The sequence below is a fragment of the Tamandua tetradactyla genome, chromosome 14 (assembly GCF_023851605.1).
Source record: "Tamandua tetradactyla isolate mTamTet1 chromosome 14, mTamTet1.pri, whole genome shotgun sequence".
NCBI classification, from domain to species: Eukaryota; Metazoa; Chordata; class Mammalia; order Pilosa; family Myrmecophagidae; genus Tamandua; species Tamandua tetradactyla.
Window position 1 is genome coordinate 57322023 of NC_135340.1, and position 21396 is coordinate 57343418.

A 21396-nucleotide genomic window follows, 5' to 3' on the forward strand; every position below is an offset into this window, starting at 1 on the left:
TCAATTTTTTTTTATTAATTAAAAAAAGAATTAACAAAACAATTAGAAATCATTCCAATCTACATGTACAATCAGTAATTCTTAATAGCATCACATAGTTGCATATTCATCATTTCTTAGTACATTTGCATCGATTTAGAAAAAGAAATAAAAAGACAACAGAATAAGAATTAAAACAATAATAGAAAGAAAAAAAAACAAAAAAAACAAAAACAAAAAACCTATACCTCACATGCAGCTTCATTCAGTGTTTTAACATAATTGCATTACAATTGGGTAGTATTGTGCTGTCCATTTCTGAGTTTTTATATCCAGTCCCATTGTACAGTCTGTATCCCTTCATCTCCAATTATCCCTTCTCTCTTTTTTTTTTTTTTTTAATTAACGGAAAAAAAGAAATTAACCCAACATTTAGAGATCATACCATTCTACACATGCAATCATTAATTCTTAACATCATCACATAGATGCATGATCATCAATTCTTAGTACATTTGCATTGGTTTAGAAGAACTAGCAACATAACCGAAAAAGATATAGAATGTTAATATAGAGAAAAAAATAAAAGTAATAATAGTAAAATCAAAACAAAACAAAACAAAACAAAACAAAAACCTATAGCTCAGATGCAGCTTCATTCAGTGTTTTAACATGATTACTTTACAATTAGGTATTATTGTGCTGTCCATTTTTGAGTTTTTGTATCTAGTCTTATTGCACAGTCTGAATCCCTTCAGCTCCAATTACCCATTATCTTACCCTGTTTCTAACTCCTGCTGGACTCTGTTACCAATGACATATTCCAAGTTTATTTTTGAATGTCGGTTCACATCAGTGGGACCATACAGTATTTGTCCTTTAGTTTTTGGCTGGATTCACTCAGCATAATATTCTCTAGGTCCATCCATGTTATTACATGGTTCATAAGTTTATCTTGTCTTAAAGCTGCATAATATTCCATCGTATGTATATACCACAGTTTGTTTAGCCACTCTTCTGTTGATGGAGATTTTGGCTGTTTCCATCTCTTTGCAATTGTAAATAATGCTGCTATAAACATTGGTGTGCAAATGTCCGTTTGTGTCTTTGCCCTTAAGTCCTTTGAGTAGATACCTAGCAATGGTATTGCTGGGTCGTATGGCAATTCTATATTCAGCTTTTTGAGGAACCGCCAAACTGCCTTCCACAGTGGTTGCACCCTTTGACATTCCCACCAACAGTGGATAAGTGTGCCTCTTTCTCCGCATCCTCTCCAGCACTTGTCATTTTCTGTTTTGTTGATAATGGCCATTCTGGTGGGTGTGAGATGATATCTCATTGTGGTTTTGATTTGCATTTCTCTAATGGCCAGGGACATTGAGCATCTCTTCATGTGCCTCTTGGCCATCCGTATTTCCTCTTCTGAGAGGTGTCTGTTCAAGTCTTTTTCCCATTTTGTAATTGGGTTGGCTGTCTTTTTGTTGTTGAGATGAACAATCTCTTTATAAATTCTGGATACTAGACCTTTATCTGATATATCATTTCCAAATATTGTCTCCCATTGTGAAGGCTGTCTTTCTACTTTCTTGATGAAGTTCTTTGATGCACAAAAGTGTTTAATTTTGAGGAGTTCCCATTTATTTATTTCCTTCTTCAGTGCTCTTGCTTTAGGTTTAAGGTCCATAAAACCACCTCCAGTTGTAAGATCCATAAGATATCTCCCAACATTTTCCTCTAACTGTTTTATGGTCTTAGACCTAATGTTTAGATCTTTGATCCATTTTGAGTTAACTTTTGTATAGGGTGTGAGAGATGGGTCTTCTTTCATTCTTTTGCATATGGATATCCAGTTCTCTAGGCACCATTTATTGAAGAGACTGTTCTGTCCCAGGTGAGTTGGCTTGACTGCCTTATCAAAGATCAAATGTCCATAGATGAGAGGGTCTATATCTGAGCACTCTATTCGATTCCATTGGTCGATATATCTATCTTTATGCCAATACCATGCTGTTTTGACCACTGTGGCTTCATAATATGCCTTAAAGTCAGGCAGCGCGAGACCTCCAGCTTCGTTTTTTTTCCTCAAGATGTTTTTAGCAATTCGGGGCACCCTGCCCTTCCAGATAAATTTGCTTATTGGTTTTTCTATTTCTGAAAAATAAGTTGTTGGGATTTTGATTGGTATTGCATTGAATCTGTAAATCAATTTAGGTAGGATTGACATCTTAACTATATTTAGTCTTCCAATCCATGAACACGGTATGCCCTTCCATCTATTTAGGTCTTCTGTGATTTCTTTTAGCAGTTTTTTGTAGTTTTCTTTATATAGGTTTTTTGTCTCTTTAGTTAACTTTATTCCTAGGTATTTTATTCTTTTAGTTGCAATTGTAAATGGGATTCGTTTCTTGATTTCCCCCTCAGCTTGTTCATTACTAGTGTATAGAAATGCTACAGATTTTTGAATGTTGATCTTGTAACCTGCTACTTTGCTGTACTCATTTATTAGCTCTAGTAGTTTTGTTGTGGATTTTTCCGGGTTTTCGACGTATAGTATCATATCGTCTGCAGACAGTGATAGTTTTACTTCTTCCTTTCCAATTTTGATGCCTTGTATTTCTTTTTCTTGTCTAATTGCTCTGGCTAGAACCTCCAACACAATGTTGAATAATAGTGGTGATAGTGGACATCCTTGTCTTGTTCCTGATCTTAGTGGGAAAGTTTACAATTTTTCCCCATTGAGGATGATATTAGCTGTGGGTTTTTCATATATTCCCTCTATCATTTTAAGGAAGTTCCCTTGTATTCCTATCTTTTGAAGTGTTTTCAACAGGAAAGGATGTTGAATCTTGTCGAATGCCTTCTCTGCATCAATTGAGATGATCATGTGATTTTTCTGCTTTGATTTGTTGATATGGTGTATTACATTAATTGATTTTCTTATGTTGAACCATCCTTGCATACCTGGGATGAATCCTACTTGGTCATGATGTATAATTCTTTTAATGTGTTGTTGGATACGATTTGCTAGAATTTTATTGAGGATTTTTTGCATCTGTATTCATTAGAGAGATTGGTCTGTAGTTTTCTTTTTTTGTAATATCTTTGCCTGGTTTTGGTATGAGGGTGATGTTGGCTTCATAGAATGAATTAGGTAGTTTTCCCTCCACTTCGATTTTTTTGAAGAGTTTGAAGAGAATTGGTACTAATTCTTTCTGGAACGTTTGGTAGAATTCACATGTGAAGCCATCTGGTCCTGGACTTTTCTTTTTAGGAAGCTTTTGAATGACTAATTCAATTTCTTTACTTGTGATTGGTTTGTTGAGGTCATCTATGTCTTCTTGAGTCAAAGTTGGTTGTTCATGTCTTTCCAGGAACCCGTCCATTTCCTCTAAATTGTTGTATTTATTAGCGTAAAGTTGTTCATAGTATCCTGTTATTACCTCCTTTATTTCTGTGAGGTCAGTAGTTATGTCTCCTCTTCCATTTCTGATCTTATTTATTTGCATCCTCTCTCTTCTTCTTTTTGTCAATCTTGCTAAGGGCCCATCAATCTTATTGATTTTCTCATAGAACCAACTTCTGGCCTTATTGATTTTCTCTATTGTTTTCATGTTTTCAATTTCATTTATTTGTGCTCTAATCTTTGTTATTTCTTTCCTTTTGCTTGCTTTGGGGTTAGCTTGCTGTTCTTTCTCCAGTTCTTCCAAATGGATAGTTAATTCCTGAATTTTTGCCTTTTCTTCTTTTCTGATATAGGCATTTAGAGCAATAAATTTCCCTCTTAGCACTGCCTTTGCTGCGTCCCATAAGTTTTGATATGTTGTGTTTTCATTTTCATTCGCCTCGAGGTATTTGCTAATTTCTCTTGCAATTTCTTCTTTGACCCAGTCGTTGTTTAGGAGTGTGTTGTTGAGCCTCCACGTATTTGTGAATTTTCTGGCACTCTGCCTATTATTGATTTCCAACATCATTCCTTTATGGTCCGAGAAAGTGTTGTGTAAGATTTCAATCTTTTTAAATTTGTTAAGACTTGCTTTGTGACCCAGCATATGGTCTATCTTTGAGAATGATCCATGAGCACTTGAGAAAAAGGTGTATCCTGCTGTTGTGGGATGTAATGTCCTATAAATGTCTATTAAGTCTAGTTCATTTATAGTAATATTCAGATTCTCTATTTCTTTGTTGATCCTCTGTCTAGATGTTCTGTCCCTTGATGAGAGTGGTGAGTTGAAGTCTCCAACTATTATGGTATATGAGTCTATTTCCCTTTTCAATGTTTGCAGTATATTCCTCACGTATTTTGGGGCATTCTGATTCGGTGCGTAAATATTTATGATTGTTATGTCTTCTTGTTTAATTGTTCCTTTTATTAGTATATAGTGTCCTTTTTTGTCTCTTTTAACTGTTTTACATTTGAAGTCTAATTTGTTGGATATTAGTGTAGCCACTCCTGCTCTTTTCTGGTTGTTATTTGCATGAAATATCTTTTCCCAACCTTTCACTTTCAACCTATGTTTATCTTTGGGTCTGAGATGTGTTTCCTGTAGACAGCATATAGAAGGATCCTGTTTTTTAATCCATTCTGCCAATCTATGTCTTTTGATTGGGGAATTCAGTCCATTGACATTTAGTGTTATTACTGTTTGGATAATATTTTCCTCTAACATTTTGTCTTTTGTATTATATATATCATATCTGATTTTCCTTCTTTCTACACTCTTTTCCATATCTCTCTCTTCTGTCTTTTTGTATCTGACTCTAGTGCTCCCTTTAGTATTTCTTGCAGAGCTGGTCTCTTGGTCACAAATTCTTTCAGTGACTTTTTGTCTGAGAATGTTTTAATTTCTCCCTCATTTTTGAAGGATAATTTTGCTGGATATAGGAGTCTTGGTTGGCAGTTTTTCTCTTTTAGTATTTTAAATATATCATCCCACTGTCTTCTAGCTTCCATGGTTTCTGCTGAGAAATCTACACAAAGTCTTATTGGGTTTCCCTTGTATGTAATGGATTGTTTTTCTCTTGCTGCTTTCAAGATCTTCTCTTTCTCTTTGACCTCTGACATTCTAACTAGTAAGTGTCTTGGAGAACGCCTATTTGGGTCTAATCTCTTTGGGGTGCGCTGCACTTCTTGGATCTGTAATTTTAGGTCTTTCATAAGAGTTGGGAAATTTTCAGTGATAATTTCTTCCATTAGTTTTTCTCCTCCTTTTCCCTTCTCTTCTCCTTCTGGGACACCCACAACACGTATATTTGTGCGGTTCATATTGTCCTTGAGTTCCCTGATACCCTGTTCAAATTTTTCCATTCTTTTCCCTATAGTTTCTGTTTCTTTTTGGAATTCAGATGTTCCATCCTCCAAATCACTAATTCTATCTTCTGTCTCTTTAAATCTATCATTGTAGCTATCCATTATTTTTTCTATGTTTGCTACTTTATCCTTCACTTCCATAAGTTCTGCGATTTGTTTTTTCAGTTTTTCTATTTCTTCTTTATGTTCAGCCCATGTCCTCTTCATGTCCTCCCTCAATTTATCGATTTCATTTTTGAAGAGGTTTTCCATTTCTGTTCGTATATTCAGCATTAGTTGTCTCAGCTCTTGTGTCTCATTTGAGCTATTGGTTTGTTCCTTTGACTGAGCCATATTCTCAATCTTTTGAGCGTGGACAGTTATCTTCTGCTGCTGGCGTCTGGGCATTTATTCAGATTTCTCTTGGTGTTGGACCCAGCAAGGTTGTAATATTTTTCTGTGAAATCTCTGGGTTCTGTTTTTCTTATCCTGCCCAGTAGGTGGCGCTCGTGGCACACGTTTGTCTGCGGGTCCCACCAGTAAAAGGTGCTGTGGGACCTTTAACTTTGGAAAACTCTCGCCGTCCTGGGGGTTCGCTAGCCAAAGCAGCTTGAGCCGGCCCGGGGTCCGAACGCAGGGAGGGTTGCTGGTCGCCGCAGCCAGGGAAAGAGCCCGTCCGAATTTCCTAGTCGGCCCTGGGCAACAAGCGTGGCAGGAGGGTGCCAGCGGCAGCGGCCCGCCCGAGAGAGTGCACGTTCCCCGGGAGTCACGGGTTTGGAAGGGGCCTCCCGCACCCGTCACAGTTCTCCGCGGCCTGGGGGTTTCCGATCCAATTCTCTCAGTTGGTCCGGGGGCTGCGCGTGGTGTGGGCACCAGCCGCCTTGGTTTCAGGGGACCACCTCTCCAATTCTCCCAGCCGGCCCGGGAAGGGGGAAGGGAGTAACTCCGGCCGCTTGCCACCCCGCCCGGTAAGGCCTGCGCGCCTCGGCGATCTCACCCGAGCTGCTTCTCTCAGCCAGCCAGCCGTTCCAGGATGGGGTACGCTGTCTTTTTTATCTCTGTTGTGGCTTTGGGCGCTTTCTGTATCGTTTCTACTCCCCTAGTAGGTGTCCTGGAGAAGAAACTAAGATCCGCGCGTCTTACTAAGCCGCCATCTTCCAGGAAGCGACCTCCCTCAATTTTGAAGGACAGTTAGGCTGGGTAGAGAATTTATGGCTGGAAGTCTTTATCTTTCAGGATCTTGAATATGTCATACCATTGCCTTCTCGTCTCCAGGATGCTAGTTGAGTAGTCTGAACTCAGTCTTACTTGGTTTCCCTTGTATGTAATAGATTGTTTTTCTCTTGCCACTTTCACGATTTTCTGCTTCTCTTCAACATTTGACAGATTGATTAGTATGTGCCTTGGGGAAGACCTATTTGTATTTATTCTGTTTGGAGTTCTTTGGGCTTCTTTGACTTGTAAATTTATGTCCTTTGTGAGGTTTGGGAAGTTTTCCCCCTTTATATCCTCAACTGTTTGTCCTAGCCTTTTATTCCTCTCTTCTCCTTCTAGAACACAAGTGATTCTTATATTTGTGAGCTTTGTTTTGGCTATCATTTCACTGAGTTCTCATTCACTTTTTTCCATCTCTTTTTGCTGTTTTGAGTCTTCAAAGTCAATTATCCTGTCCTCAATATCACTTTTTCTTTCTTCTGTCTCTTCAAGTCTGGTGTTGTGTGCCTCTAGTATGGTTTTTGTTTGGTCAACAGAATCTTTAATCCCTTTGATGTCTGCTATTTTTCTATTTATTCTTTCAATTTTCTCCTTATGTGCTTCTCCTGGCTTCTTGATTTCCTTTATGTCATTTGCTATCCCACTTATTTTATTAAGTAGAGTTGTATGAACGTCTTTGATTAGTTGTTCCAATGTCTGCATCTCCTCTGGTATTTTAATTTGGTCATTAGGCAGGGCTATATCTGTCTGCATTGTGATATGCTTAGTGATCTGCTGCCTTCGCAGCATGTAAATATCTTGATTTACTTTGGGAGTTGATTTCTTTCTGTAGTCTAAGGCCTTGTGTTTGCAGGATGGTTGTACAGTAGGGAGCAGGGCATGGGGTGAGGTACTCAGTGCATTGATTTGTTTCAGGGCGGGTATAGGCACAGATTGGGGGTGTTAAGCAGATGCTTGTGAACATGGACACCCAGCAGCCAGGTAGGATGTAGCTGTGCAGGTTCACCAGTCTGGGGGGTGTAACCCAGGTGTGTGCTGGCTAAGGCATGGGGCCCTTTGTGCGCACGCATAGAGCTGTGGCAGTAGGTCAGTGTTATGCCTTCATGGATTAGGGGCTGATGTGACCCGGCTGTGCAAGTTGGCAGTTTCCCAGAACTGGGAGGTGAGGCTGAGATCTGTGTATGCATGGTTCTAGGACTGCTGTAAAGTGTGGTTCCCAGAGCTGAATGACGTGATTGGGAGCCCATGCACATGTGTGGGCCTGGGAGTGCCGTAAACATGTGGATGTGCAGAGCTCAGAGGGGGTGGAGTGAGGCTGTGCAACACTGTGGCCAGGAGGGCAGGGGTATCCTAGGTATAAAGGTTAGTTCCCACAGTCTTTATGTGCTGGCAACAGCCTGTAGGGAACAGGGAAGGAGAGATAGTGCTCAGGAGGGGTGCAGGAGAGGTGGGTTGGCTGCACTGGGTGTGGGGTTGTGGGGCAGGTACGTGCACTGGGGCCTGGTGGGGTGGGTTGCCTGGAACACAGGGAATGGAAGCTGGTGATAGGGTTCAGGTGCTTGGGGTGTAGGGTCATTTGCTGGTCACGGGGCTGCACTGGTGAGCATAGCACACCCAAGGAACATGGCCTGGCTTACTTCCTAGTCCCCTGCTCCCATCTGTGCACTCACAGGCTCTGTGGCTCCGCACCTCCGCTTCAAGCTTCAGCTTACTAACTCTCAGTTCCTTGGCCTCTGCAATAAGGGCTGCCCCATGTGGTGCAAAAGTCTCTCCTGGGTCAGCTGCACTCCCAAATCACTGCCTCAGTTGCTCTTCTGTTCCTTCCCTAAATATTCCGTGGAGTTGCGGTAATCTTGAGCTACTGTATTCAGCCATCTTCCCAAAGTTCCAACATAATCTTTGAAAAACTAGCAAAAACTGTCAGGATCATCTCCTTAAAACTCCAGACAACAGTAAATGTTGTAGTAACTACACCAGTGCCAAATCAAGATAATACAGCTTTAAAAATGAATAGGAGAGGGAGTGCACAGGTAGTTCACTGGTAGAATTTGTCCCTGCCATGCGGGAGACCCAGTTTTGATTCCCAGCCCATGCACTCCAAAAAAAACAAAAACAAAAACCACCATTCAACAAATGATTCTGTGATAACAGGATATTCACATGGAAAAAGAATGAAATCTGACCCCCACCACACCACACTAAAAAAAAAAATTGAGTAGGAGATGTTCATGGTGCCCTTGCTGGCCCTTCTCACACCCTCTGCCAGGTGTAGTGTGGACTCAGCCTATACTCTCATAGGGGTCCCTGGCCATGTTCTGAAGGGAGCACAGTAACCCTTGTGTGCATACTGGGTCCTGTATGTCATTATCAGTCTTTCATGTGGTAGCCTGAAAGACTAAAACTTGTCTCTGGCTCATCCTCGTAGAACTTTTCCTGCAGGCACAAGCAGCTTGTGGACCGCAAAAACAGTATAAGAAACAATTAGGGCAAAGTGGCCTGGGACAAAAAGTCACATAATAGACCTACTTGGAAAGGAGAAAAGTCTTTCATAGGGAGTAGAGGAAGCATTTGAATTCTTGTAAATGGAGAAATTCCTAGGGCCAAAAGTAGGTTCAGGACAAGACTCAGGCTCAGAAAAGATGGAGACAACCCCTACACTTCACATTTTCCTTGGGCTGATCTTCTTGGTAGGACAGCTATTCCCTAAAGGAGAACACTAGCCAATGAAGAACTGATTTGCAAAGACTGTGAAAAGGGAATTTTGCAATGGTTTGTTTAATTAGCTTCTGATACTCAGGGATTCACTGTGATATTACTAGCTGTATGCAAACTTAAGAAACAGCTCAGAAACTAAATCCCATAATTAACACTTTAAAATATTAAAATGTGCAGTGTGCAGCAAAAAACAAAACAAAAAAAAGAAACAGGAAATGATGGCCTATCCAATGAAACAAGATACAAATCCGGAAAACATAAACAAAGACCGCACTTTGACATATCAGAGACTTAAAAAAAATGACCCTTATTATGTTCAAGAAGATAAAGGAAAACATAGAGAAAAAAACTAAAGGATATCAGGAAAACAATGAATGAACAATATAAGAATGTCAGTAAGGAGTTAGAAATTTTAAGAAGGAACCAAATAGTAATATTGGAATGAAGACCACAGTCACTGAAAGGAAAAATTACATACAGGGTTTCAACAGCTGATAGAAGCTGGCAGAAGAAAGAATCAGTAAACTCAATGAAAAGATCTTGAAATGATTCAGGATGAGGAGCAGAGACAAAAAATGAAAAGAAGAGAAGAGATCTGTGGGATACTGTTCTAGTTTGCTAGCTCATGGAATGCAGTATACCAGAAACAGAATGGCTTTTAAAAAGAAGAATTTAGTAAGTTGCAGATTAACAGTTTTTAGTCCATGGAAATGTCCCAATTAAAGCAAGTCTATAAAAATGTTCAATCTAAGGCATCCAGGGAAAGATACCTTAATTCAAGAAGGCCGATGAAGTTCAGGGTTTCTCTCTCAAGTGGAAAGGCACATGGTGAACATGGTCAGGGTTTCTCAGCTAAAAGGGCACATGGCAAACATGATGTCATCTGCTAGCTTCCTCTCCAGCTCCCTGGGAGGCATTTTCCTTCTTCATCTCCAAAAGTCGCTGGCTGGTGAGTGCTGCTTTATGGTTCTGTCATTCTTCTCTGCTTTCTCTGAATCTCCTGCTTTCTCCAAAATGTTTCCTCTTTTATAGTATCCCTAAACTAATCAAGACCCACCTAGAATGGGTGGAAACAGGTCTCCACCTAATCCAGTTTAACAACCACTCTTCATTGAGTCACACTTCCAGAGAGATGATGTAATTAAAGCTTCAAACATACAGTGCTGAATAGGGATTAGAAGAAATGGCTGCCTTTACAAAATGGGATCCAGATTAAAACATGGCTTTTCTAGGGTACATACATCCTTTCAAACCAGCAAAGACACCATCAAGTGTGCCAATATACAAATGAGGTGAGTCCCAGAAAAGAAAAAAGGAAAAAGGGGCAGAGGGAATATTCAAAGAAATAATGGCAGAAAACTTCTGAAATTTAATAAAATACAAAGAAATATATACATTCAAGAAGCCAATGATCCCCAAACAGGATAAACTCAAGTAGAACCACACTCAGACACATAGTAGTCAAACTGTCAAATTCAAGGACAGTAAGAGAGTTCTGAAAACTGCAAGAGAAGAGCAATATGTGTTCTGTACAAGGGAGCCCCAATAAAATTAAGTGCCCATTTCTCATCAGAAACTATGGAGGAAAGAAGACAGTGGGATGAAATATTTAAAATGCTAAAAGAAGACAATTGCCAGGCAAAAATTTTATCTCTGGTTAGAATTTTATGTCTTTTAAAAATGGAGGAGGGTGTTCACCACCACTTCTGCTGGCCCAGACAGGCCATGGCTGCAGTGGTGACAGCCGAGGCAGCCTTGACATCATCGAGGGGCCCAAGTACCCCTCAGCCGTACTTGGGGCTGGTTCTGGAGAAGCTGCACAGGTGCACAGACCAGAAATTGAACCTGGGTCTCCTGTATGGCAGGTTGTGGCTGTATTGCCTGAAGATATAAGACCAAGTCCTAGTCCCTATGGTTTTCCATAGGAATTGGTGATATGTTCAGTTATTGTTGGATTTTTTGGCTGTTCTTTTGTTTTTGTGGAGGAATTTTCGATCAGTTAGAAGACAGCTTTATGTGGGAAGGGAGAAAAAGCTTGCTGTAAAACTTTCTACACTAATTGAAGAAAAATGTAAAATACTTGAAAATTAGTCTTGTTCAGAAAGAGTATGAGGCTTAGAGTCATCTTTAAAGGAGGCCTGCTTTGAGAAGGAGTAAACAGAAGCACCAAGTTGAAGTTTGTTGAAAGATCCTTAATATCAGAGGAATATTGTGAAAAGCTGAACAGGTCCAATTCTGAACTTGAGGGTGAAATGCTATTTCAAGAAAAAAAATTAAAAGAAGAGAAATCTAAACATTCTGAGCAAGATGCATTGATGGTGGCTATTTCAAAAAAGATGCAGTCTCTAGAAGATGAATCAAAGTCCCTCAAATCTCAAGTAGCTGAAGCTAAAACAACCTTCAAAGTATTTCAAATGAATGAAAAACAACTTAAATTAGCAATTAAAGATGCTTTGAATGAAAAACACCCAACTTCAGGGAAGCCAGAAACAGCTTTTACAAGAAGCTGAGGAATGGAAAGAACAAGTGAGTGAACTTAATAGACAGAAAATAACATTTGAAGACTCCAAAGTACATGTGGAACAAGTCTTGAATGATGAAGAAAATCAGATCAATTCTCTGACTGAACACTTGCTATAGATGAAAGATTGAGCTGCTGTACCTGGAGAAGGCATAACGGATGATGATAATTTGGAATTGGAAATGAAGAGTGAATCAGAAAATGGTGCTTACTTAAATAATCAGCCAAAAGGAGGTTTGGAGAAATGGATTCATGCTGCTAAGCTAAATCCTTCTTTAAAAACCCTAGAAGGAGAAAGAAAAGAAATTTACACTCAGTTATCTGAAGTAGGTAAAACAAAGGAAGAACTTACAGAACATATAAAAAATGTCCAAACTGAGCAAGCATCTTTGCAGTCAGGAAATACACACTTTGAAATTGAGAATCAGAAGCTTTGGCAGAAACTTAATGTAATAACTGAACTATATCAAGAAAATGAAATGAAATTATACAGGAAATTAACTGTAGAAGAAAACTGCCAATTAGAGAAAGTGGAGAAACTGCCAAAGTAGATGAAAAGATCAGCCATGCAGCAGAAGAACTGGAGACCTACAGAAAATGAGCAAGAGAGCTTGAGGAAGCATTGGAGAGAACCATTCATTCTTATCAAAGGCACATTATTTTCCATGAGAAAAAGGCTCATGATAATTGGTTGGCAACTTGTACTGCTGAAAGAAACTTCAATAACTTAAGGAAAGAAAATGCTCACAACAGGCAAAAATTAACTGAGGCAGAGTTTATATTTGAACTTTTAGAAAAAGATCCTTATTCACTTGATGTTCCAAGTACAGCATTTGGCAGAGAGCATTCCCATATGGTTCCTCACCAATGGGTCAGTCTTCATCTGAAATGAGAGCTTTTCTCTCCCCTGCAACTTTGTTGGAGGGTTCACTCAGACTCTCACCTTTGCTTCTAGGGGGAGGAGAAAGGGGCTCACAAGGACCAGAGAATCCTCTGGACCATCAGATTACCAGTGAAAGAAGAGAATCAAGTTATGATAGGCTACCTGATCCTTGTAGAGCACCTTCTGACACAGAATCCCTGTCACCTCCATGGGCACAAAATCATAGGATTATGACCCCTCCATCAGGCCAACTATATCCTGATCCTGCTCTTCCACAAAGGCAAGACAGGTTTTATTCTAATTCTGGTAGCTTATCTGGACCAGCAGAACTCAGAAGTTTTAATGTGCATTCTTTAGAGAAAACAGATGGGTCAATGTCATCAGAAGTGGGATCCAGTAGGAATATTAGAGATGATCTTGGTGATTTAAATGTGGATTCATCTCTCCCTGCTAAAAGTGAAGCACCTGGCTCTGGCTTTGTTCCTACACATTTTTCTCCAACCAGAGGTCCATTGTATCCAGTGGATCCAAGGGGACCATTCATAAGAAGAGGGCCTCCTTTTCCCTTACCTCCTCCAGGTAGCAGGTATGGAGCTCCCTGAGATATTTCCCACCAAGGGACTCACCTAGCTCATTACATCCTCCATCAGCAATGAGAAATGTCTATTCACCGAGGAGTTTTCCTCTTTATCTTCCCCCAGCAGCTGGATTTTACCCCTTACCCCCACATCCTGAAAGTCAAAATGAGTTCCCTTCAGGGTTAATTCTACCTTCAAATGAGTCTACTACTGAACATCCAGAACCACAACAAGATACTTGATAATATTTTTGGTGTCTCTTCGAAAGTAATTTTTACTTATCTCTCCTTTTCATTTTAAGTAACTGCTGTTGTTAAGTGATTATACTTTTGCTCAAATTGAAACTTAATAAAATTATAATTCTCAAGATAGTATTTTGTAAATAAAGATGATTTAAATATGAATCTTATGAGTAAATTATTTCCATTTTATTTTATTCTATATAGTATATATTTTAATTTGATTATCACACCATCACATAAATAATAATGGGAATTTTATATATGTAATCTTGTAGTTGGGGATGTTTTAAACTCCGAGGCTCTGTCTCTCTGCCAAGAATTGTATTTACATCAGTTGTGATTTTTTTACCAATGCTTTGTAGGTTTTCATGGAGAAGTCTTTCACTTCCTTGGTAAATTTGTTGCTAGATATTTGATTATTGTAGCTGTTATTGTAAATAGAATTTTTTTTCTTAATTTTCTCTTCAGATTGTTCTTAACAAATGTACAGGAACGTTACTGATTTGTGTGTTGATCTTATATCCTGCCATTTGCTGAATTTGTTTATTAGCTCTAGTACCTCTGTGGTGGATTTCTCAGGATTTTCTGTATATAGGATTATGTCATGTGCAAACAGGGTAAGTTTTACCTTTTTTTTTTTTCCAATTTGGATGCCTGTTATTTCATTTTCTTCCCTGTTTGCTCTGGCTAGAATTTTGAGTACAATGTTGAATAACAGTGGTGACAGTGAGCATCTTGTCTTGTACCTGTTCTTAAAAGGAAAGCTTACAGTCTTCACCATTGAGTATAATGTCAGCAGTGGGTGTTTTATTTATGTGCTTTTTTGAGTTTAAGAAGTTTCCTTCTATTTTTAGTGTTCTAAAGTATTCTAAGTGCTTTCAAGAAGCAGTATTGGATTTTGTCAACTGAGATGGTGTTTCAGTTTGCTAAAGCTGCCAGAATGCAATATACGAGAAATGGATTGGCTTTTACAAAGGGGATTTCTTAGGTTACAAATTTACAGTTGTAAGGCCATGAAAATGTCCAAATTAAGGCATCAAGAGAAAGATATTTTCTCTCAGGAAAGGCTGCTGGCATCCAGGGTTCCTCTGTCACATAGAAAGGCATATGGTGATGTCTACTGGCCCTTCTCTCCTAGTTCTGATTTCAACAACTGTCTCCAAAATGTTTCTGGACATTTCTTTCTCTCTTAGCTTCTCCTGAGACATTTTCTTTCTGAGCTCTTTCTGAGAGTACTCTTAAAGGACTCCAGTAAAGGACTAAAAGCTACCTTGAATTGGATGGGTAATATCTCCATGTAAACAAGGCAATAAAAAGGTCCCACCCACAATAGGTCTGTACCCACAAGAATGGATTAAAAGAACATGGCTAAATCTAATGTGATATAGGGGAAAGTGCTTAAATCAATTCTTTTTATGATTGTGCTAAAATTTTCCTACCTTGTATCTTTTAGGAAGTATTCTGTTGTACGTCGGGATGGCTCTTTCCATTATGTCCACCGTACTCCCTTCGGCAACTATTCTTTCATCTCTGTGGATGCCACCCTCAATCCAGGGCCTAAGAGACCTTATAATTTTTTTGGAATTTTAAATGAGGTACCATAATAATCTCACTCCCTTTTGTATCTTACCTATGTTATTTATGACTCAAAGTTATCCTGGGTAAATAAGCTCTTATTTAAAATTGTTTGCAAAATACATTACTCTGTTTACAGCTTTGGCTAGAACTTCTTACTGGCTACTTTAACACTATTATTGCTATCCTTGTTTTAGTCCCAAAATCTGGAAAAGAAGTACCTTGCATTTTTAATTTATTCAATAGACGTTTATTAAAAATAGTGCAGGGTGCACTTTACAAGGTACAAGATATATGGTTTTGTATACAATATGGTATATCCTCAAATCCTCCCAATTGCCGTTTCTAACATAATGGCCTATATATTTTTTAAGAGAAGGGCAACTATCGAAGTAGGTAAGTTTCTTTTAAAGTATTTTTGGCAAAGTTAGTTGAAAACTGTTGCTGAATTAAAACTGTGTGAAAAGTAACATCTGACAATCATTGTTTCTTGGTACAGAAGATGCCAAGTCATTAAGTAATGAGCACATACCCCTATGTGAGACATATGTGTCCACAGGCCAAGTCCCTGGCCTCTTAGAGAATTTAATCTAGTTGTGGAGTATACTACCAGTATAGAAAGAATTATTTTAAAGGGTATAATTTGCTGAGTGATATGAAGGTTCAGAAAAGCTTGAAATCAAGTGAACAGAATATTGTCAAATGGGTTATATATTAGGCATTTTATTCAATGAAGATGTATATTTTGTTTCCTACGTACCAAGTGTTTTTAGATAAAGTTGATTAACTTATTTTAAATTCTACACTTTAGAATAATGTTTTTAAAGGTATGATTAAAGAATCATATTTCCATGAAAATCAGCTAGTCTTATAAAAATAGATTTTCAGGCCTCTTCCCAGACTTGCCAAATTAGAAACTCTGAGGGTAGGGCCCAGGAATTTATTTATTTATGCGCTTTACAGATAATCTTAATGCATATTGATATATGTGCAAGTTATTTTTTAAAATTTAATGTATGAAAAAATTGAATTTGTGAGATATGATTTACTTACAATAAAAAACATTCATTTTAAATGTATAGTTCAAAGAGTTTTGACAAGTGTATACTCTGGTGTAAGTGCTGTCATAATCAATACAAGCATTTCTGTCACCCTACAAGATTCCCTTTTGCTACTTTGTGGTAGGGTTTCACCCCTCCAATCCCAGGGAAACACTAGATAGTTTTTATCAATACAGATTAGTTTTGTTTGTTCTAGTATTTTACATAAATGAAATGATAAAGTATGTATTCTTTTGTCTAAGTTTTTTTACTCTTTGGTTCAGTATAATGTTTCCAAGATTCATTTACATTGTTGTGTGTATCATTAGTTCTTTCCTTTTTGTTGATGATTAGTATCCTATTATGTGGATATATTGCATTTGTTAGTAGTTTCCAGTTTTGGCTATTATGAGCAGACCTACTCTGAATATTCAGGAATAAGTCTTCCTGTGAACATATTGTACATGTTGTTTTAGAAGTTTAATTTCAATGTCCTTGTTATTGCTATGTGGTAAAGAGAGACAGAAAGATTAGTGGTGACTTCTTTCTTTCTCAGTTTTCATATCTACCAATTGGGAATAATACCTGCCCTGCCCTACTTATTGCAGAGAATTATTTTTAGGATCACATAAATTATAATGTATGTGAAAAATTTAAACTTTTAGAGGTTCTTGCACGTCATTGGTAGAGTTTGAGCTGTAGATACTATAATTATTATTATAAAACTTCAGGGGAGTTGTTTAATTTGTTGTGTTGAATGTTGACCTGATAGCCTAATTAAAGATCCTTCTATGTTTTTCTCGTTTCAGAAACGAATGGAAGAGCTTTTATTACTGGCCAAGGAAAGTAACCAGAGCAACCATACTATATGGTTTGGTCATTTTACAACATCTACTATCCTTTCTCCATCACCAGGAATCCGGTCAATAATGAGGTAAGATAGAATTCCAAATCAAAATGAATTGTTTTTAGTTCTTTTATATTGCTTTACCTACCTTTCTTTCCTGAAAAGGCATTTTTACTAGTTTGGCATCATAGTTTATCTTTTTTAAAATTTATTCTGTTTATTTTTCATTGTTTAGTTCAGCTATAGCTTATTTATGTGGCCACCTCCATACACTTGGTGGACTGATGCCTGTTTTGCATACTCGTCACTTCCAAGGCACTTTGGAACTTGAGGTGGGAGATTGGAAGGATAACAGAAGGTAAGGGAACTACCCCTCAAAGTAAAACTTATACATGTAAGTTTTGCTAAAGCAATGAGAGTTTTCTTCTTAAAATCATGGGTGATTCTAGTTAGGAAAACACTTGTGATTTTTTTTGTTTGCTTTTTTTCTTTTTAGTAATATACATACCAACATTGTCATTTTGAAAAAATCTTATTGTGGCAGTGATGTTTGCCTTCAGTGTTCCATTGGATGTTTTACTGTGCATAAACATTATGGTAGAGCTTATTACAAATGAAAATGTCCATGGCATACCTCTTGAGATTTTGATTCTGTTGATCTGAGTTAGGACCTAAGAAACTGCATTTTTAAAAAGCTCACTAGGTGATCTATGGACTACACTTAAAGAAACACTACATTAGAAATATGTCATTTTTACTTGAATTTTTTCTTCTTTTTATGTTTTTTTTAATTGTGACATATAACATATATACAAAAAAAGCAGTTATACAACAGATTTTAAAGTTTGTATGGGTTATAGTTCCACGATTTTTCATTTTTTCTTCTAGCTGCTCCGAAACACTGGAGACCAACAGAAATATCAATATAATAACTCAGCAATCATGCTCATTTCTTAAATCATATCTTCTCTGTTATACACTTCCTTCTCTTTAAATAACATGTATATATAGAAGCAATAAACTTCAAAGTACATCACAACAATGAGTTGTAGAACAGATTTCAGAATTTGTTATGGGTTACAATTCCACAATTTTAGGCTTTTATTTCTAGCTATTCTATTATTGGAGACTAAAAGAAATATCGGTATAATGATTCAGCACTCATACTCATTTGTTAAACCCGACTTTCTCTGTATAACTCCACCATCACCTTTGATCTTTCTCCCACTCTTTAGGGGTATTTGAGCTATGTCCACTCTAACTTTTTCATGTTGGAAGGGGCTATCAGTAATATGGAATAGGGGGATGGAACTAGTCGATGTTCTGGAAGGGCTTGCCCCTCTGCATTTCAGGACTTATGCGGTCCAGGGACCCATCTGAAGGTTGTAGGTTTTGGAGAGTTACCCTAGTGCATGGAACCTTTGTGGAATCATATATAATGCCCTACGTATTCTTTAGGATTGGCAGAAAATGTTTTGGTTGGGGTTTGACAAGTTTTGATAGGTAGCAATGTCTAACTAAAGCACGGATAAGAGTTATCTCCAGTGTAGCATCGTGATTCTATCTGAACTCTCTCAGCAACTGATACCTTATTTGTTACACTTGTTTTCCTCTTTTGGTCAGGATGGTATTGTTGGATCTCATGGTCCCAGACCGAGGCTCATCCCTGGGGGTCATCTCCCACATCACCAGGAAGACTTTCATCCCTGAATGTCATGTCCCATGTAGGGGAGAGGGCAATAGTTTCACTTGCAGAGTTGGACTTAGAGAGAGAGAGAGGGGCTACATCTGAACAACAAAAGAGGTCCTCCAGAGGTGACTTTTAGGCAGACCTATAGGTAGGCTAAGCTTCTCTGCTATGTACATAAGCTTCACATGAACAAACCTCAACATCAAGGACTTGGCCAATTGATTTGAGTGTCCCTAATGTTTGATGCAATATCCAGGGTTTCCCTGGTGGTAAAGTTTAATAGTTCCATAATTTTCCCCCCATCCCTCAAGGGACTTTGCCAATACATTTTGATTATCTGCTTAATATACTCTGGATGTATCCAGGCATTACATTAAGCTATACAGGATTAAAAGCTCTCATTCTTATTCTGGGCTCCCTGTGTTTGGATTATTTAAATGATCTATCCAGACGGGTTGAGTTAGATTATGTGCTACAGAAAACCTAGGTTCTGGACATAATAAACCTTTCTTTGGTCTTGAAGAATACATGAAATTCTAAAATATAGGCAATGTCTTCCTTACCCCTGTATTCTGAATTATGTTAATCCCAACCTGATTGGCTTCATTCTTATCTCAATACCAGGTTATACATATATAAAATAGCCCCTCAAAATCCATAAATAACAATTACTATCCCGGACTAAATATGACTGCTGTAAGCTTACAATCTAGACCCCTGTCTGCTTATAGGTATTTTCTAAATGAGATCATACAATGTTTGTTCTTTTGTTTCTGGCTTATTTTGCCTGACCAAATGTCCCACAGTTTCATTCACATCATTGCATGCCTCACAACTTCATTCCTTTTTGTAGCAGCACCGTGTCTGATCATAATGTTTACACCATCGTTCACCAATCTACTTCTTAGTCAGTGCATCTTTCAGCCACCTCTATCGACTGGGCCTCATGTGTAATGTACAAAGTCAACAGTCCATCAACACTCTCAATTTTAGATAATTTCATTATTCCTAAGATATTTTTCCTTAAATTTTATATCTTCATTTCTAGTTATTGCTACAAGATCCTAGTGATTTAGATTCTTTAGGCAGATGATAGATGATTTTGTTAAGGTTAAATCCTCTCTACTAGAGAAGATGAATTGTTTATTAAATTATTTAATCATTTTTTAGAATTGACTGTATATTTTGAGAACTATTTAAGTGAAATAGTTTATCTAAATATAGATGAGTATCATCTCATTGTACAACTATTATCAATTGCTATTTATTTTATTTAAAACCAGTATTTTGAAGATATTACGCACACAAAAAATATTTGTTGAGCTGAATATGTTTTCTATTTTAGCTACTTCCGTTAATTAAAAAGCAGTTTTTCATCTTAGAAGGTACTTCCTCATTACTATTGGCTTTTCTAAAACTGTGTATGAACTTTGGTTGTAGCCTGTAATTACATGGCAACTGTGTTAGTTTGCAGGCTGCTGGAATGTAATATACCAGAACTAGAATGACTTTTAAAAAGGGGAATTTACCAAGTTACAAGTTTACAGTTCTAAACCTATAAAATTGTCCAAAATAAGGCATCCGTGGAAAGATACCTTAATTCAAGGAAGGCCAATAGGTCAGGAACACCGCTGTCAGCTGGGTAGTCACGTGGCTAACATCTGCTGGTCCCTTGCTCCTAGGCTCTATTGCTTTCAGCCTCTGTTCCTGTTTCCTCTTTTAAAAGATTCCATAAACTAACCAAGACCTACCTTGAATGGGTGGAGTCATATCTCCATCTAATCAAAAGATCATGCCCGTAATTGGGCCTGTCCCATCTCCATGGAGATCATCTAATCAAAAGATTACAACCTATACTATTGAATCAGAATTAAAAGAAACAGCTGCCTCCACAAGATTGAATCAGGATTAAAACATGGCTTTTGGGAGAGGCCAAGATGGCGGCTTAGCAATGTGCACGTTTTAGTTCGTCCTCCAGAACAACTACTAAATAACCAGAAACAGTACAGAACAGCTCCCAGAGCCATGATAGTGGCTGGACATACAGTGTACCCCAGTCTGGACCAGCTGGACTGGCTGCGAGCCTCCCTGGAACCATGAGTTTCCCAAGTCATGGTGGCCGGCACCCGGCGCCCCTCCCCTACACGCGGCTTCCCAGAGGGAAAGGAAAGACACTCTAATAGTAGCAGGGACTGAGTCCAACCAAACACCAATTGTGGCATTAATTAACAAATTCTGACTACTAAAAATAGGCCCCCAGCTCAGGCGAACCTGGTCAAGGCGGAGGTCGCTTATTGGGCTAACCGAAAAAGAGGAAAGGGGATGAAATGGAGGTTTTTGTGACTGTTTCTATGGAGGCTTGGCTGCCTCTGGATTCAGCGGTGGGACTACTCAGGCTGCAACTGCCCCAGCCACAGGCAGGAATGAACTGCTTTCAGGCCTGTCTCCTGCCTGTGCCTTCCCCAGGGGAGGGGTGAAGCCCAACTCAGGTGGAATTCCTCTCTCAAAGAATTCAGAACCCAGGGCTTGGCAATTTGGAGCCATTAAAAACAGCCTACAACCTCTCCTCTGTCTCCAACACGCCCCCAGCAGGGAGAGCCTCCCAAAGATAAAGACACTGCACCATCTTTTGCTGATGGGACCCACAGGCAGACTAGCACCACATACTGGGCAGGATAAAAAAAACAGAGCCCAGAGACTTCACAGGAGAGTCTTTTAACATGCTGGGTCTCACCCGCAGGGAAAACTGACACAGATGACTCCTTCCCCCTGATAGGAGGCCAGTTTAATCTGGGAAAACATGGCTGGAGTCTATAATACCTAT

The 21396-nt window shown here is 38.5% G+C and overlaps 1 protein-coding gene and 1 pseudogene across 5 annotated transcripts in view; both read left to right on the forward strand.

Moving 5' to 3' along the window:
• The window catches only part of TMEM62 (transmembrane protein 62), a 112286-nt gene that overhangs the window by 37867 nt on the left and 53023 nt on the right, over nucleotides 1-21396 (forward strand). For all 5 annotated transcript variants that reach the window (XM_077127621.1, XM_077127623.1, XM_077127622.1 and 2 more), the window contains 3 exons: nucleotides 14874-15015; nucleotides 16845-16969; nucleotides 17118-17240. In XM_077127621.1, the coding sequence (XP_076983736.1) occupies nucleotides 14874-15015; nucleotides 16845-16969; nucleotides 17118-17240 (390 nt within the window). The remainder of the gene's footprint in view (nucleotides 1-14873; nucleotides 15016-16844; nucleotides 16970-17117; nucleotides 17241-21396) is intronic.
• On the forward strand, nucleotides 7901-13507 carry LOC143655984 (melanoma inhibitory activity protein 2-like; annotated as a pseudogene).